At 49.9% G+C, this 14446-nt stretch overlaps 1 protein-coding gene across 1 annotated transcript in view; it reads right to left on the minus strand.

The window, feature by feature from the left end:
- The window catches only part of CADM3 (cell adhesion molecule 3), a 183017-nt gene extending 170189 nt beyond the window's left edge, over positions 1-12828 (minus strand). The window contains exon 1 of the mRNA XM_048511833.1: positions 12019-12828. Within this exon, the coding sequence (XP_048367790.1) occupies positions 12019-12100 (82 nt within the window). The 5' untranslated portion in view covers positions 12101-12828. The remainder of the gene's footprint in view (positions 1-12018) is intronic.
- Between the last annotated feature and the right edge of the window lie 1618 nt (positions 12829-14446).

Below are 14446 nucleotides of genomic sequence, written 5' to 3' on the forward strand. Positions count from 1 at the left end.
AGAGACAAACGGAGTGAGATGGGGAAGGAGTAAGAGCCCAGGAATCGGAAGCCCCATTAGCAAGCCAGAAAGAGAGTTAAAGGAATCGTTCTGAAACCAGCCCTTTCATAGCAGAATCCAATCATTCCTTTGCAACGTTTGCTACTAAATGCCGAGACAAGTGTGCAGGGTGGGGGACATTTTCCGCAAATACATTCAGTGGCAGTGAAAACCACCCCTGCCATTCCTTAGAGAGGAGTCCCTACAAAAACAGGATCCCAAAAGAGTTTTATGGGTGAGCCATTTCCCCACCTCAGCATTCCTTTCAAGGGGCTTCCCAGCTTCGTCACACAGCCAAATCTGACCACCTTCGGAGAATGTGGCATCACGTTGTCATGGAAGATGCTATCGCTACAGTAAAGGGAAGTCACATATGACTGTGAAAAGCATCTTTGCCTTTTGATCTCCTCGAGGGAGGACAGCAAACTAGGCAGAGGTGCTAGGATGAAACTTCAAAGGCCTAAGTTACCTCGTGGCCTGAACAGAGTTTTCCTGAGAAGGGGAAAACAAAGGTTTTTGAATTCCATCTTGAGATGTGGTCAGGGAAGCATCTCTGGGCCATGGGTTCCCGGAATGGGGACAAAGAACCAAAAGGAATGTAACCAGTTGAGCAATCTCTCACTGCATTTATGTTTTATTTCTTTGTTTTGAACTTTTACAATAAATCTTTGAACAATCAGCTGGTCTGGAGTTTAATAGGAGGGAAAAGAACCCGAGATTGAGGTGAGATAAGAGTGGCTCTCCCAAGCTTAATCTCAGCATGACCCCCTGGCAGGCTGGGATTTTTGTTCCGGGGGGGGGGGAGACAGGACCGAACCTACGGTAAATCAGCACGCAAACTGTGGTGCAAACAAGGGAATGGGTTAGGGAAAATCCACCCCCCACTTGGAAAGTACCCCTATTGCCCTCTAAAGGAAGTCAGAGAAAGAGGAGATATAGTTCTCTTCAGCAATAAGAAAGCACAGGATTGTTTTCACCACTGCATGCCCCCTCCCCTCCCCCCCCCCAGGAGGATGAGGTTGTCCAAAATGGAGCATCTCTGACTCGCCATCTGTCTGCTGCGATTCCCCAGTTCCTCCACCCCCAAATGGCTCTCGACATCTGGGCCCCTCCTAGAAGAAAACCCACATCACTCCCGCCCCCAAAGTGGAGAATCCCTGACGTACGACAAGTGGCCTCCTGGATTCCTCCCGCAATTGCCCTTGGCCTCCGTGCCCATCCTGAGAAGAAGACACACTTCTTCGCCGTGCCTCGCCTGCCCTGCTCCTTTTCCCGGAATCAATAGCGAAATTGCATCTGTGACCTCGCTCTCTGCCTGCGGAAGGGACAAGAGCCCTTCAGAACAGCTTCAGCGCTGAAAGGGAGAGAAGCTTTTGGAGACGTGCCAAGAACTTCTGGAACGTTCCCCAGGATGGAAGTACTGTAGGGGGGAAATATGTGCAGGGAGGCGCCTGCTTCGATCGCCTGCGAAGTGGCGATGCGCCACTCTTCGGAGTGCACAGAAAGGAAAGGGAACTAGCAGAGGAGACCTAGCCCAAAGGCTAAAGCTTAAAGGGTTTTAGGATGTCAAGACATCAGCCCCTTCCGCACGTGCAGAATAATGCACTTTCAATCCACTTTCAATGCACTTTGCAGCTGGATAATATGCTGCCACAGGAGGTGGTGATGGCCACTAACCTGGATAGCTTTAAAAAGGGCTTGGACAGATTTATGGAGGAGAAGTCGATCTATGGCTCCCAATCTTGATCCTCCTTGATCTGAGGTTGCAAATGCCTTAGCAGACCAGGTGCTCAGGAGCAGCAGCAGCAGAAGGCCACTGCTTTCACCTCCTGCATGTGAGCTCCCAAAGGCACCTGGTGGGCCACTGCGAGCAGCAGAGTGCTGGACTAGATGGACTCTGGTCTGATCCAGCAGGCTCGTTCTTATGTTCTTATGGATTTTAGTGTGCGGAATAGCCAAATCCACTTGGAAACAATTGTGAAAGGGGATTGAAAGCATGTTATTCCGCACGTGCGGGAAGGTGACGACTTGACCGCCTCTGCCACAAAGTTCTCTTGCTCAAAGCTGCCCCTGAAATAGAGCCAAGGAAGAGTCCGGCAATACACTGTTTGTTTGGGGGCATTTGCACAAGAGAACTGCCCCTCGGCTGTTACTGGATGTTCTGCGTCAGAAAGAGGAGACCATTTGCAAACTGACTTTGGAGGTCTGAATCAGGGGGTCTTTCCCTGCTCTTTCCTCCGGCTCCTCTGCGAAGACCTTCAACCTCCTCAACCAGGTTCATCCCCAGGTTTGGGAGGTCTGAATCACCCTGATTTTCTTTGTATTGCAGTAAAGTGGTTGGAGTACTGGACTAGAATCCGGGAAACCCAAGTTCAAATCCCTCCTCCATCTTGGAAGCTTTCGGGGTGACCTTCGGCCAGTTGCACACTCTCAGCCTGACCTACCCTGCAGGGTTGTTGCAAGTGGAGGAGAGGAGAATGACGTTAGCCACTGTGGTTCCCCATGGGAAAGAAAAATGGAGTATCAGCCGAGTCAATAAATTAATACAAACCTCTGAAGGTAGAGGGATGGAGGGCAGGGTTTGCGAGGAAGATCTGGACTGTGTGGGAGAAGGCAGAACCCTAAACTTTAAAGCCATAAATGGCTTGGAACCAGGCTCCTTAAAGGACTGTCTCTTCTCCCATACTCCAGCCCACCATACCTTGCTTACAAGCCCTGCTATCAATGGACCACCTTTAGAAGTGAGCCATTGGCAATTAGAAGCATGGCTTTTTCAGTAGTGGCACCACATTTATGAAATGCATTTCCCCTGCAGTGTTGCCCATAGGCGAAGCTACAAGGGGGAAGAGGGGGGGTGCACCTGCACCGGGCACATGCCGGGGGGGCAGAAAATCACCCCAACCCCTCCCCCTTCCCCCCCGACCCCCCTTCACGGCCTCCCCACTTACCTTAGTTCTTAATTTCAGGTTTAGTTTCAGGCTGAAAAGCGGCCTGTTCCTTGCGAGCCCCAAGGGCTCCTGGGTGATCTTCGTTTACCCACAAGGGGCCCATTTCAGCCCTGAGCGGAACAGGCAGCACTTTCATTTTGAGAGGCTAAAAGTAATTCAGCAGAACGGGGAAAGCGAGACCACATGCGCGGGGGGGGGCACAGAGTCTGCCCCGGGTGCAGTTTGATCCAGCTATGCCTCTTGCCCGATACCTGTGGTGGGATTCAAACATTTTAACAACAGGTTCCGATGGTGGTGGGGTTCAAATAATGACTGTTAAAAAGTATTTTAAAATATTTTTAATACCACTTTTGTATTTTAAGTATTAAAAAATATTAATACTTAAATAAAAAATATTTAAAGTATTTTAAAAAGTGATATTTTAAATTTGAACAACAGGTTCTGCAGAACCTTCAGAACCCCCCTGAATCCCTTGCTAGCAAGTGCCACGCCAAACCATTCCTGATCATCAGGCTTTTAATAAAGAGGTTGCTCTCCTAGGGCTGTTTTCATTGTCTGCTGTTTTTTTCCCAGGCAGAGGTTAAAATCTTTTTAAGCTCCGCAGAGTGTCGTGTTCTTACGCCCCAGCTGTGTTTTTAATGCTGAATTTTAACTAACAGTTTCTAATGTTGTATGTTTTTGTTATCTTTTACTTTGTAAATCACCTCTGGCAGATTTCCTAGCAAGGAAACATAATAATGTTTTGTAAATAAATACAACAAAAACAAACCACTGCATTAGTCATCCTGCAAATGTTCTGGTTTTACTTCTGAATTTTATCCATGGCACTGCGCGTGTCCAGCTAGCTGCAGTGGTCAGTTCCTTTATGAACCTGCACATTTATGCCACATTGCAAAAAAGCAGTTTTGACCTGACTGCGTGCATAGCTGCATCAAGATTATTTCTTGTGTATTTTTGGTTGATGTCCAGGAGTGCCTGTGCATAGCAGGGAAACACAGCAACAAAAACAACCTCGATTAAATTATATGTACAAGAAAGTAATGTTTTGCTTTTTTACACTTAAGTGGTACTTAAGTGAATGCCTTGACCTGCGTGGTCCAGGATAACCTGATCTCATTAAATCTCGGAAGCTAAGCAGAGTCATCCCTGGTTACTACCACCAAGGGACACCAGGGATCCTACACAGGAAGTCCACTAAGGGACACCAGGGTTCCTACACAGGAAGACCACTAAGGAACACCAGAGTTCCTACACAGGAAGACCACTAAGGGACACCAGGGTTGCTACACAGGAAGACCACTAAGGGACACCAGGGTTGCTACACAGGAAGACCACTAAGGGACACCAGGGTTGCTACACAGGAAGACCACTAAGGGACACCAGGGTTGCTACACAGGAAGACCACTAAGGGACACCAGGGTTGCTACACAGGAAGACCACTAAGGGACACCAGGGTTGCTACACAGGAAGACCACTAAGGGACACCAGGGTTGCTACACAGGAAGACCACTAAGGGACACCAGGGTTGCTACACAGGAAGACTACTAAGGGACACCAGGGTTCCTACACAGGAAGACCACTAAGGGACACCAGGGTTCCTACAAGGAAGACCACTAAGGGACACCAGGGTTCCTACACAGGAAGACCACTAAGGGACACCAGGGTTGCTACACAGGAAGACTATGGGGACACCAGGGTTTGCTACACAGGAAGACCACTAAGGGACACCAGGGTTGCTACACAGGAAGACCACTAAGGGACACCAGGGTTCCTACAAGGAAGACCACTAAGGGACACCAGGGTTCCTACACAGGAAGACCACTAAGGGACACCAGGGTTCCTACACAGGAAGACCACTAAGGGACACCAGGGTTGCTACACTAAGGCAGTTAATGGCAAGCCACCTCGAAAGATCTCTTGCCTCTTAAACCATACAGGGTCACTGTCATAGAATCATAGAGTTGGAAGAGACCACCAGGGCCATCAAGCCCAACCCTCTGCAATGCAGGAACACACAATCAAAGCACTCCTGACAGATGGCCATCCAGCCTCTCCTTAAAAACCTTCAAAGAAGGAGACTCCACCACACTCCAAGGTAGTGCATTCCACTGTCGAACTGCCCTCACGGTCAGGAAGGTTTTCCTGATGTTTAGATGGAATCTCTTTTCCTGCAGTTTGAGCCCATTACTTCCCGGTCCTAGTCTCTGGAGCAGCAGAAAACAAGCTTGCTCCCTCACCAACAGAGAGACTGTGCCCAACAGTCGACTGTGACTACTTGACGGCCCTTCACATGTGCGTACACACACATCTAAGCGCATGCGTACGTTAGCAGGGTGAAATGTACAAATTAATAGAAGCACCAGAAGCTGCAACAAACATCCATGCTCCAGTTTTGGAATTCAATTGAGACATCCTCTTGGGAGCACTGGAAGTGGGGTGGAATGGAATGCAGCCCGAAGGGAAATTCCAGAACATAAGAATGGATGAAAGAAAGCCACGCATTCCAAAGCAGTACCCATAAGAATGTGATGTAGGAGTAGACCTGGGTTTCAAATCCCGCACTCAGCTATGAAGTTCACTGGCTGACCTTTGGCCAGACACTGGGTCACAGTTTAAGCGACCTCCCCGGGGACTTGCAAGGATACAGTGGGGAAAGGGGAGGACAAATATAGACCACCCCAAGAACCAGCATAGTATAGTGGTTAAGAGCAGGTGGACTCTAATCTGGAGAACTGGGTTTGATTCTCCACTCCTCCACAGGAGCAGCGGACTCTTACCTGGTAAACTGGGTTTGTTTCTCTGCTCCTACACATGAAGCCTGCTGAGTGACCTTGGGCTAGTCACAGTTCTCCCCGAACTCTCTCAGCCCCATCTCCCTCACAAGGGTGTCCGCTGTGGGAAGGGAAAGGAGTGTGTAAGCCCCTTTGAGTCTACTTATAGGAAAGAAAGGGGGTATAGATCCGAACTCTCCTCCTCCTCTTCTGAAGAAGAAACTTGACTAAAAAAAATGTCGTGAGCAGGTAACACCAATTCTTGAGTGCAAGAAGAACTGGAATAAATTATGCAAATCAAACTAACTTGCAAAAGCAGGAATAAATTGTTGGAGAAGGGAAATGTTTTGCCAATTATAAGGAAGATAACAAGGCCTGATAACATTATTCTCTCCCACCCCCGATATTTCCTCACATTTTGTTCATATACTTTCAAGGCCAACAGTAAAGTCTGGGAACTCGTTCCTCACCCTCTTAAAAAAAAAGAAAGCAGAGATTTACAGGATTTCGGGATCTACATCCAGTACCAACCTTGGATCATGTGATTATAAGCCCTAACTATGCCTTGTCCCCTATTTAGTAGTAAAATACAAGTCAATGTATTAATTGCAGTCAAATTATTAACTGCAGTCATAAATACAAAAAAATGATGGGGTTTAACTAAATACGCTATAGCATAATATGTAAAACACCTCTACAAAACATTAAAATACTACTACAAATCATTTAGAAAGGCATCTCCTTCCAATTATTGCTAATCCTAATTGCTAGCCAAGTGCACCTGGCAACATTATAAGTTAACTCCCGGTTCGTATCTGATAATATCAGCAGCAGTCTTTTGGACAAATGTGTGCCTGAGAAGCGGGTTCGAGAGACAACTCCAGTTGCAGACTCTCCAGGTAACCCCTACAGCACTGTCAACTCTTTCAGCCACAGTTACCTTGACATATAACGGGTACAAAGTTGCCCCGCAGGCAGAAGTTCAGTGGGGTCCACCTCACTGCAATTCCATGCCAGGGAAAGCTTAACCAGTTGAATTTCTGATATTTTTCTTTTCTGTCATTTTTATTAGGATACCTGGGAACACTATGGTTGGACCTCACTATGCAAGAAGACGAAGGAGGAGGAGGAGGAGGAGGATTTATATCCCCCCCTTTCTCTCCTATAGGAGACTCAAAGGAGCTTACAAACTCCTTTCCCTTCCCCCTCACAACAAACACTCTGTGAGGTGGGTGGGGCTAGAGAGGGCTTACAGGGGTAGGGAACCTGCGGCTCTCCAGATGTTCAGGAACTACAATTCCCATCAGCCTCTGTCAGCATGGCCAGGAGTGTGCATGCTGGTGAAAACTGATAGAATTAAGCTAATTTATCTGGAGAAAACCCGCAGGTTCTAATAGAATCCCATGTGCCTGAGCACCCCATCACGTCAGCATGGCCAATTGGCCATGCTGGTAGGGGCTGATGGGAATTGTAGTTCCTGAACATCTGGAGAGCCGCAGGTTCCCTACCCCTGGCTTAGAAGAACTGTGACTAGCCCAAAGTCACCCAGCTGGCATGTGTTGGAGTGCACAAGCTAATCTAGTTCCCCAGATAAGCCTCCACAGCACAAGTGGCAGAGCGGGAAATCAAACCTGGTTCACTAGAGTGCACCTGCTCTTAACCACTACACCACGCAGGAGAGAGGCTTTCTTTAACACAGTTATGTTTGCGGAAGCCTTTGTTCAAAAGCTCCTACAAGCTGAAGTGCTGCTTTTTAATTTCCAACCAGGGTTGCTGTGTGCAGAAAAGAGGGATATTGATATAGTCATTAAAGTCCAATTTGGAAGCGTGATATGATTTGATCGAGGGTGATTGTCCTGCAGCCTGGGGTGTGGCTGCTGAAATGTACCAATGCACGAGTCTTGCACAAGCAGAAATGCAAGATGTCAAATTGACTCAACCCAATGGCCCCTCAAAAAGATTTTCTTGGGTTTTTGCTTATCCAGTGCGGTGTCGGGTTGAGACTGTTGGACTAGAATCTGGAAGACCCTGTTTTGAATCCCACCCCCTTGTACCATGGAAGCTCTCTGGTTGACTTTGGTCCAGCCACACCCGCTCAGCCTGACCTACATCACAGAGATGTTGGGAGGAAAAAGGAAAGGTATATCTGAATTAAACAAGTGAAGCCAGCATGGTGTAGTGATTAAGAGCGGTTTGATTCCCCGCTCTGCTGCTTGAGCTGTGGAGGCTTATCTGGTGAACCAGATTAGTCTGTGCACTCCAGCACATGCCAGCTGGGTGACCTTGGGCGAGTCACAGTTCTTCGGAACTCTCTCAGCCCCACCCACCTCACAGGGTGTTTGTTGTGGGGGGGGGAGGGAGAGAAAGGAGACTGTAAGCCCCTTTGGATATAGATCCAAACTCTTCTTCTTCTAAATAAACATTGCATAGATCAAAATGGTCCATGGTATTTAGCTCTGCGTCTTGCAGCAATTGGCCATGCTGGCAGGGCCTGATGGGAATTGTAGTCCATAACAGCTGGAGTGCCAAAGGCTCGCCACCACTGCCATAGGTGATTCATTTTTAAGAATGGCTTGCCACAAGCATATTTCCTAAGTATGGCTAGTCTGAAACCAGACAACTTTTTAGGTGTAAATCTTAAGCTACCTCCCAGTATTCTGGTCAAGAAGTACGACAGCAGTTAGATCAGGAGTGGCCAACTCTGGCACTTCAAATGTTCATGGACTACAATTTCCATCAGTCCCTGCTGGCATGGCCAATTGGCATGGCCAATTGTAGTCCATGAACAACTGAAGCGCCAGAGTTGGACACCCCTGAGTTAGATGATTGTCTCCCCATTTGATACTTCAAGATTTAATGTTAGATTGCGCTTTCTCAAGCCAGCCGTGCATTCTGGGCCTGTCAAACCTCACAGGGTTATTGTGAAAATAAAAAAGAGGGAGGAAAGAGCAACGTAAGCTGCTTTAAGTCCCCGTCAATGAGAAAGGAAGGATACAAATGAATAAATCAAATGGATCCATTTAGAGCATGTTATGTTATGTTATGGACTACAGTTCCCATCATCCCCTGCCAGCACATCTGGAGGGCCACGAGTTTGACACCTGTGATTTAGAGGAACTTGGTGCCTGCTGGACATCTTGCCTATCTATCTCATTTTTGCACAGTGACTTGTGATGACCTCCACCCTCAGCGTGGCACATGCGCCCCAACATTTCTGGCTACTGAACAGGCCCTACAAAACCTTTGGGCCTGTCACAAACTCCAAGCCTAGCCCACCTTGCATGGTTGTTGTTAAGCAAAGGGAAAATTGGGTCCCAATCACAGAGAAAATCAAGTCCCTTTGGGTCCCAATCACAGAGAAAATCAGGATATAAATAGAAAATAAATAATAATAAACAAAGTCGTTTGGAAGACAATGAATAAAAACAGAGGCGGGGAGGGGGTGGGACAGGAAGGCCCCAAAATGTTGCCTCACTGGCAAATTTGGTCAGAACTAGGCATTCCTATAAACATGTATGCCAGTCCCTCTCGTTTTATGTATGTTTTGTGCATCCAGGACCAGCCCTGTTACAAAGCAACATGACGCTTCCGCTTTAGGAAGGGCAGATTCCATATTTCTACCAGTGTTCTCCATGCTTATGAGGAGGCCTGCACAGCTGGGAAATCTGCAAGCTACCTGAAACATACTGACTCCTGCCAGATGTCCGCCATACATAGAGAATGTTTGCAACCCTGGACATAGAACAAACCTAAGAAATTTTTCCATGCCTCCGACAGACCACCCTTCAGAGACGTCAGCCAGCGTTTAGACAGATGGGTCCCATGACACACAAGCCAGATTTTGAGTGTGTGTGTGTGGGGGGGGGGGACACACAATTCTCTGTGCTGAATAAAAGAGTCTAGCACTTCGACACACCACTTCAGAGAAGAAAAACAGCCCATACGGGCAGAGTTTGCAGCCGGACAGCTACTCTGGAAACAGGGTGCAGGCAGAGGGAAAACTTTTGTCTGCTAGGGGCTGCAAAAATCACCCCACTCATAGAGGACCGGGGGTTGCAACCAGCCACGCCGACGTCCTTCTTTGCATGGAGGGCATCAGCATACGGAGTGCTGGTTGAGGCCGTGAAAAAGGACCCCCTCCTGGAAAAAAAGAAACAACTGAGAAGAGAAGGACAGGTTTGGCATCTGACAAGGCTCACCCGCCGCATCCCCTAAATCAGCCGACGGCACAGACAGCTGCCCTCTTCTGCATTCCGCACGCAGCCGAGCCAGATGTTCCTGCCTTCAGCAACCTACCCCCTGCTCCAGCCCAATCCAGCGGGGAGCTATTAAGAAGGTACTCAGGAAGAGCCCCTCCTCCTCTGACCTACATAACTGCACACCCTCCCCAGCATGCAAGGCAACACAGCAGCATGACAAATGGTGCTCCTTTGGCCTCCCTCCTGGGTCCCAGGGTGGAGCATCCAGCTGACAGCCCCTTCCTGGGGAGAGTGGCACCCCCCCCCCACATCTCCCAACATTCATCCTCTGGAAGGAGCTGCAGGTTTAGAAACACCTGCCCAGGGACACACAGAGACACAAACCACCAGGCTTTTGAATTCGGCAAAGAAGCACTTTGGGAGTGAAGCAACAGAACACACGGTCCGCCCCGCCATCCCCACTGTCCACGTTTTGAATACCACGGCGCTGTACCTGCACACCAGGCTTATCCCCCCCCCACAGCCTTCATCTGTCTCTATATTTTAAACAAAATAATCTGGGCTATTTTACAAGGCAGAGCCAGGCCACCAAGACGGTGCCAGCCTAGGGAGACATCCCTGCCTCCGTTGCTCGTTAATTACCTCTCCGGTGTTGCGACACCACAGCTGTGCCAACCCGGAGAATCAACAGACAATGGAAACTGCTGCAGGTCCCTCAGAGAGCGGCCGGCTGACCGTGGCTGGGAGCCCCCCCTCCAGGTAACAATTCACCCCATCCCAAGCTCCCAAAGTGTGCAAAAACAGCCTGCCTTGAAGGACATGTGCTCTGTGAAATAGGATCCCCTCTCTGGGGCATCTCCCCTCCTCCGATATCTGCCACATGAGAGAATCCAACCTCTTGGGATGCCACCACAGACACAACTGGAGGAGGAGGCCCAGGCGACCCCTGCCTTGCCCCCCCCACACCGGGAAAAGCCAAGCCCACCCGCCCACTTGAGCAAAGCCAGCAGCTCCCGGAGCCGACAAAGAGGCAGCCCTGCCAGCCATCAATCTCTCCCCCACCCCCCATCCTCATCTTCCCTTGGCAAGGGGGGGCTGGAGTCAGCACTTCCCCCTCTGCCCCCTCTGCCCCCTGCTTTGCCAGGCTGCCAAGTGAGGTTGGTGTCTGTTGCTGCAGCAGCGGCGGCATCTCTGCCCTGCCAGCCAGCCAGCCACATTCCGCTTGTTGATGCTGCTGGCAAGGAGAGGTACCCACCCACCCACCATTCCCTTTCTTTCTTTCGCCTCCCACCCACCCACCCGGCCCCTCCTGGCTCCTCCTTCCTCAGCGCCGCTCACTCCCAAGGTGGGTGTGTTTGCATACATTAGACCTGGCAGCGTTCTTGCAGCTTGCCAGCCCTCAGCCATCCCACCCCAGACACATAAACACCAGCTGGGGGCCGCATCCTTCGCCTCCCCTCCCACTTCTGCCAAAGGCAACGCTGAACGGGCGGCCCCTCCTGTGCAGGGATGCCCGGTTCATTTCCAGGGGGACACCCTTTAAACAGGTGCATCTCTGATTCTATGGAAAGGACCGATTCCACGGGATGGACTTTTACCTTGCGAGGATGCCCATTGTTTTGAGAGCCGCTGCTCTTAATTTAGAGGACTACCCCCACCGTCATGCAAACGGAATCTCTCTCTCCATGGACAAGGCTATTCTGGAGACCAATATATATATATATCCTTCCAGTTCTATATGTAGAGATGACCACCTGTCACACTCTTGCCAGGCACCTTTATTTCGAAATGCGGTCCCTTATCGCTATCATTTTAATAAGGCAGCCCTTTACGAGGAAACATTGCAACGCCCCGGACCACGACAGACGGCGTTCCTTCCGCAACAAATCCCCCCCCAATCCTGAGCAACCGAAAGCGGTCTCGGATCTCGGATCCTCCTCCTCTCTGTTTCACAGTTTCCATCTGGACCCTCCCTTTTCCCTCCCCCCCAACCGTACCCCCCACTCCCCAGCCACCGGCGCATCCTCAACCCCAAGAAAAGATGCCTTCTCTCCAACTCACGGTCATGCGAAAGGTTTCCTCGGCTGGTGGCGATCCAGAAGGAGCCCAGGAGGACCAAGACGGTGCAAGCTGAAGATAGCATCTTTGGGGAGGGAGGGGTGGTGGTGGTGGTTCCTCGGTCGTTTGTAGCGGGGGGAGGGCAGAGAAGAAAGATGAAAGACAGGGGGAGGGGGGAATCTCCCTTCGCGGTTCCTTGCAAACTTAGTCCGTCCCCCTCCCCGCTGGGGGAAAAAGGGGGGGGGGTAAAGCAATCCTTCCCCCCCTCTTCTTGCCTTCTCTGTCTCTCCCAGAACCCAGACCGCAGTGGCACACGGCACAGGCGGCGAGGAGCCCAGCCAGCGATGCCGCTGTGTTGACTAAAGGCAGAGAGAGATGCGGCAGTAGCGGGGATTAAATAGAGCACCCGGGAGAGACCATTCCGCTTCCGACTGGAAGGGGGGAACGGGGAGGCCAGGCACCACCAAAGAGAGGAGGGAAGAGGCAGAAGGCTGGAGTCTGGCGCCTCTCTCTCTCCCCCCCACCCCCCTTCCTGGATGCCAACCTTGGAAGCGTTTGCTGGGCGATTCTCTGGTTTGAATGCAATTCCCTGTTCTCGGCGGCTGTGTCTTTCAACGGCACGTCGCGCCGACGCTCCTCGGCTCTGGCTTTTCCCTGAACCGGATTGGTACCCACTCTCTTAGCGCCCCCCCCCCCCGGTTCTGGTAGGAGGTGTTGGTGTCGTCCAGATGGCCCTGCTCCCCAAGGGAGCCAGAAGGCGGTGGCTGGTGTCCCCGCGGCTGCGATCTCTGCGTTGGACACTGGAGAGAGAGAGAGCAGGCAGGCAGGCAGAGAGGAGATCTGGTCCGGATCGCCTGGGTGAAAGGGGGTGGGGTTTGGGGGGAGGAAGGGACAGCCACCGGGCGGCTGGAAGCCAAAAGCATTTCCAGACGTGCTTCTATACTCCCCTCCAGTGGTTTCTGGGCCCCGAGGGTAGAGCGCAGACTGGGGATGGGGGGCTGCCCCTACCTGCCCACCCCTTCGATCACGACGTTCCAGAGAGGAGCAAATGGGATTATTTGTCCCAGATGTTAAGACTGCCTGCAGGGGGTGCCAAAGAGTCGAGCGAGGTTTTGGGGTGGGAGTGGGCTAACCCACAGCCTTTGGTGGGGTCAGCCCCGAGACCGGTTTCTCCTGCCAAGGGTCCACCCTAATGTCGAGGCTTCACATTTGTATAGCGCTTCTTCACATTTGTGTAGCGCTTTAGGCAGTTACGTGCTTTTTAGTTGGAAAGGTCTATCCTGCCTTTCTGATGGGAAAGGAAGACTCAAGTCTGGCCGTGTTTTTCCGGGCTCTGTGGTCTGGTAGCTTTTGCCACCCGGCCTGGAAAACCCACAACAGCCGGTTGATTGTGGCTGGGAAAGACAGACACAAACCACAAGTGGCAGGATAGTATTGTTATCCCCAGATGCCATATGAATTGGGGGGGGGGGGAGAGAGAGAGAGAGAGAGAGATTAAGGGACAGTCAATTCAATAAGCCTTTATTGGCACAATAGTTCCAGTTAAAATATAGTTCCAGTTAAAATATAGTTCCAGTTAAAAAATACAGTTCCAGTTAAAAGTGAATAGTAAAAAACTTCGCGTTTGTCATACATTCAGTTTACAAACTTCTGACAAAAACTTTGCCACTATAAGGCAACAATGAAAATCCTGACAATTTAAAAGCGTCACTACTTTATCTGATTCAGTATAATCAATCATAGGGTCTATAGCTTGGGATAGCAGGCTGGATCGGAGATTAAGGGACAATGATTTTCTCAAGGCCACCCAGCCAAACTGTAGCAGAGGAAATAGTCAAAGCAGCAACTTTGGGATTCACAGCACACTTCTAACAAGAGTAAGACTCTTCTAAGCCTTCTGACATTTGTTTGTTTATCTCCCACTTTTCTCCCCAGTGGGGACCCCAAGTAGCTTAAAATGACATTTATTTATTTTATTCAGCTTATAGACCAACAATAAAAACCACAGTAAAAATCAGTAAAACATTCTTATTCCAGGACCAGGCAGATAGTCTCTAGTGGATCCTAATATTAGTTTACACCCCAAAAAGCCATAATTCTTACTGTATGACCTGTATGGGGTAAAGAGGGTAATACAAAAAGGGGAAGGGGAAAAGGGGGAGAGGAAAGCCCACTAGATAGATACTTTTGCTGTCTCAACTATAAGCTTGGTGGAACAGCTCTGTCTTACAGGCCCTGTGAAACTACCAAATCCCCTTCATTCTCCCCTCCTCTTGTTTTATTCTCGCTACAACAACCCTGAGAGGTAGGTAAGTCTGTGCAGAGAGCATCTGGCCCAAGTTCACTTGGCAAGCTTCTATGGTTCAGTGAGGATTTAGAATAACAGAATCATAGAGTTGGAGGAGACCATAAGGGCCATCCAGACTGACCC

The sequence above is a fragment of the Sphaerodactylus townsendi genome, linkage group LG01 (genome assembly GCF_021028975.2).
Source record: "Sphaerodactylus townsendi isolate TG3544 linkage group LG01, MPM_Stown_v2.3, whole genome shotgun sequence".
NCBI classification, from domain to species: Eukaryota; Metazoa; Chordata; class Lepidosauria; order Squamata; family Sphaerodactylidae; genus Sphaerodactylus; species Sphaerodactylus townsendi.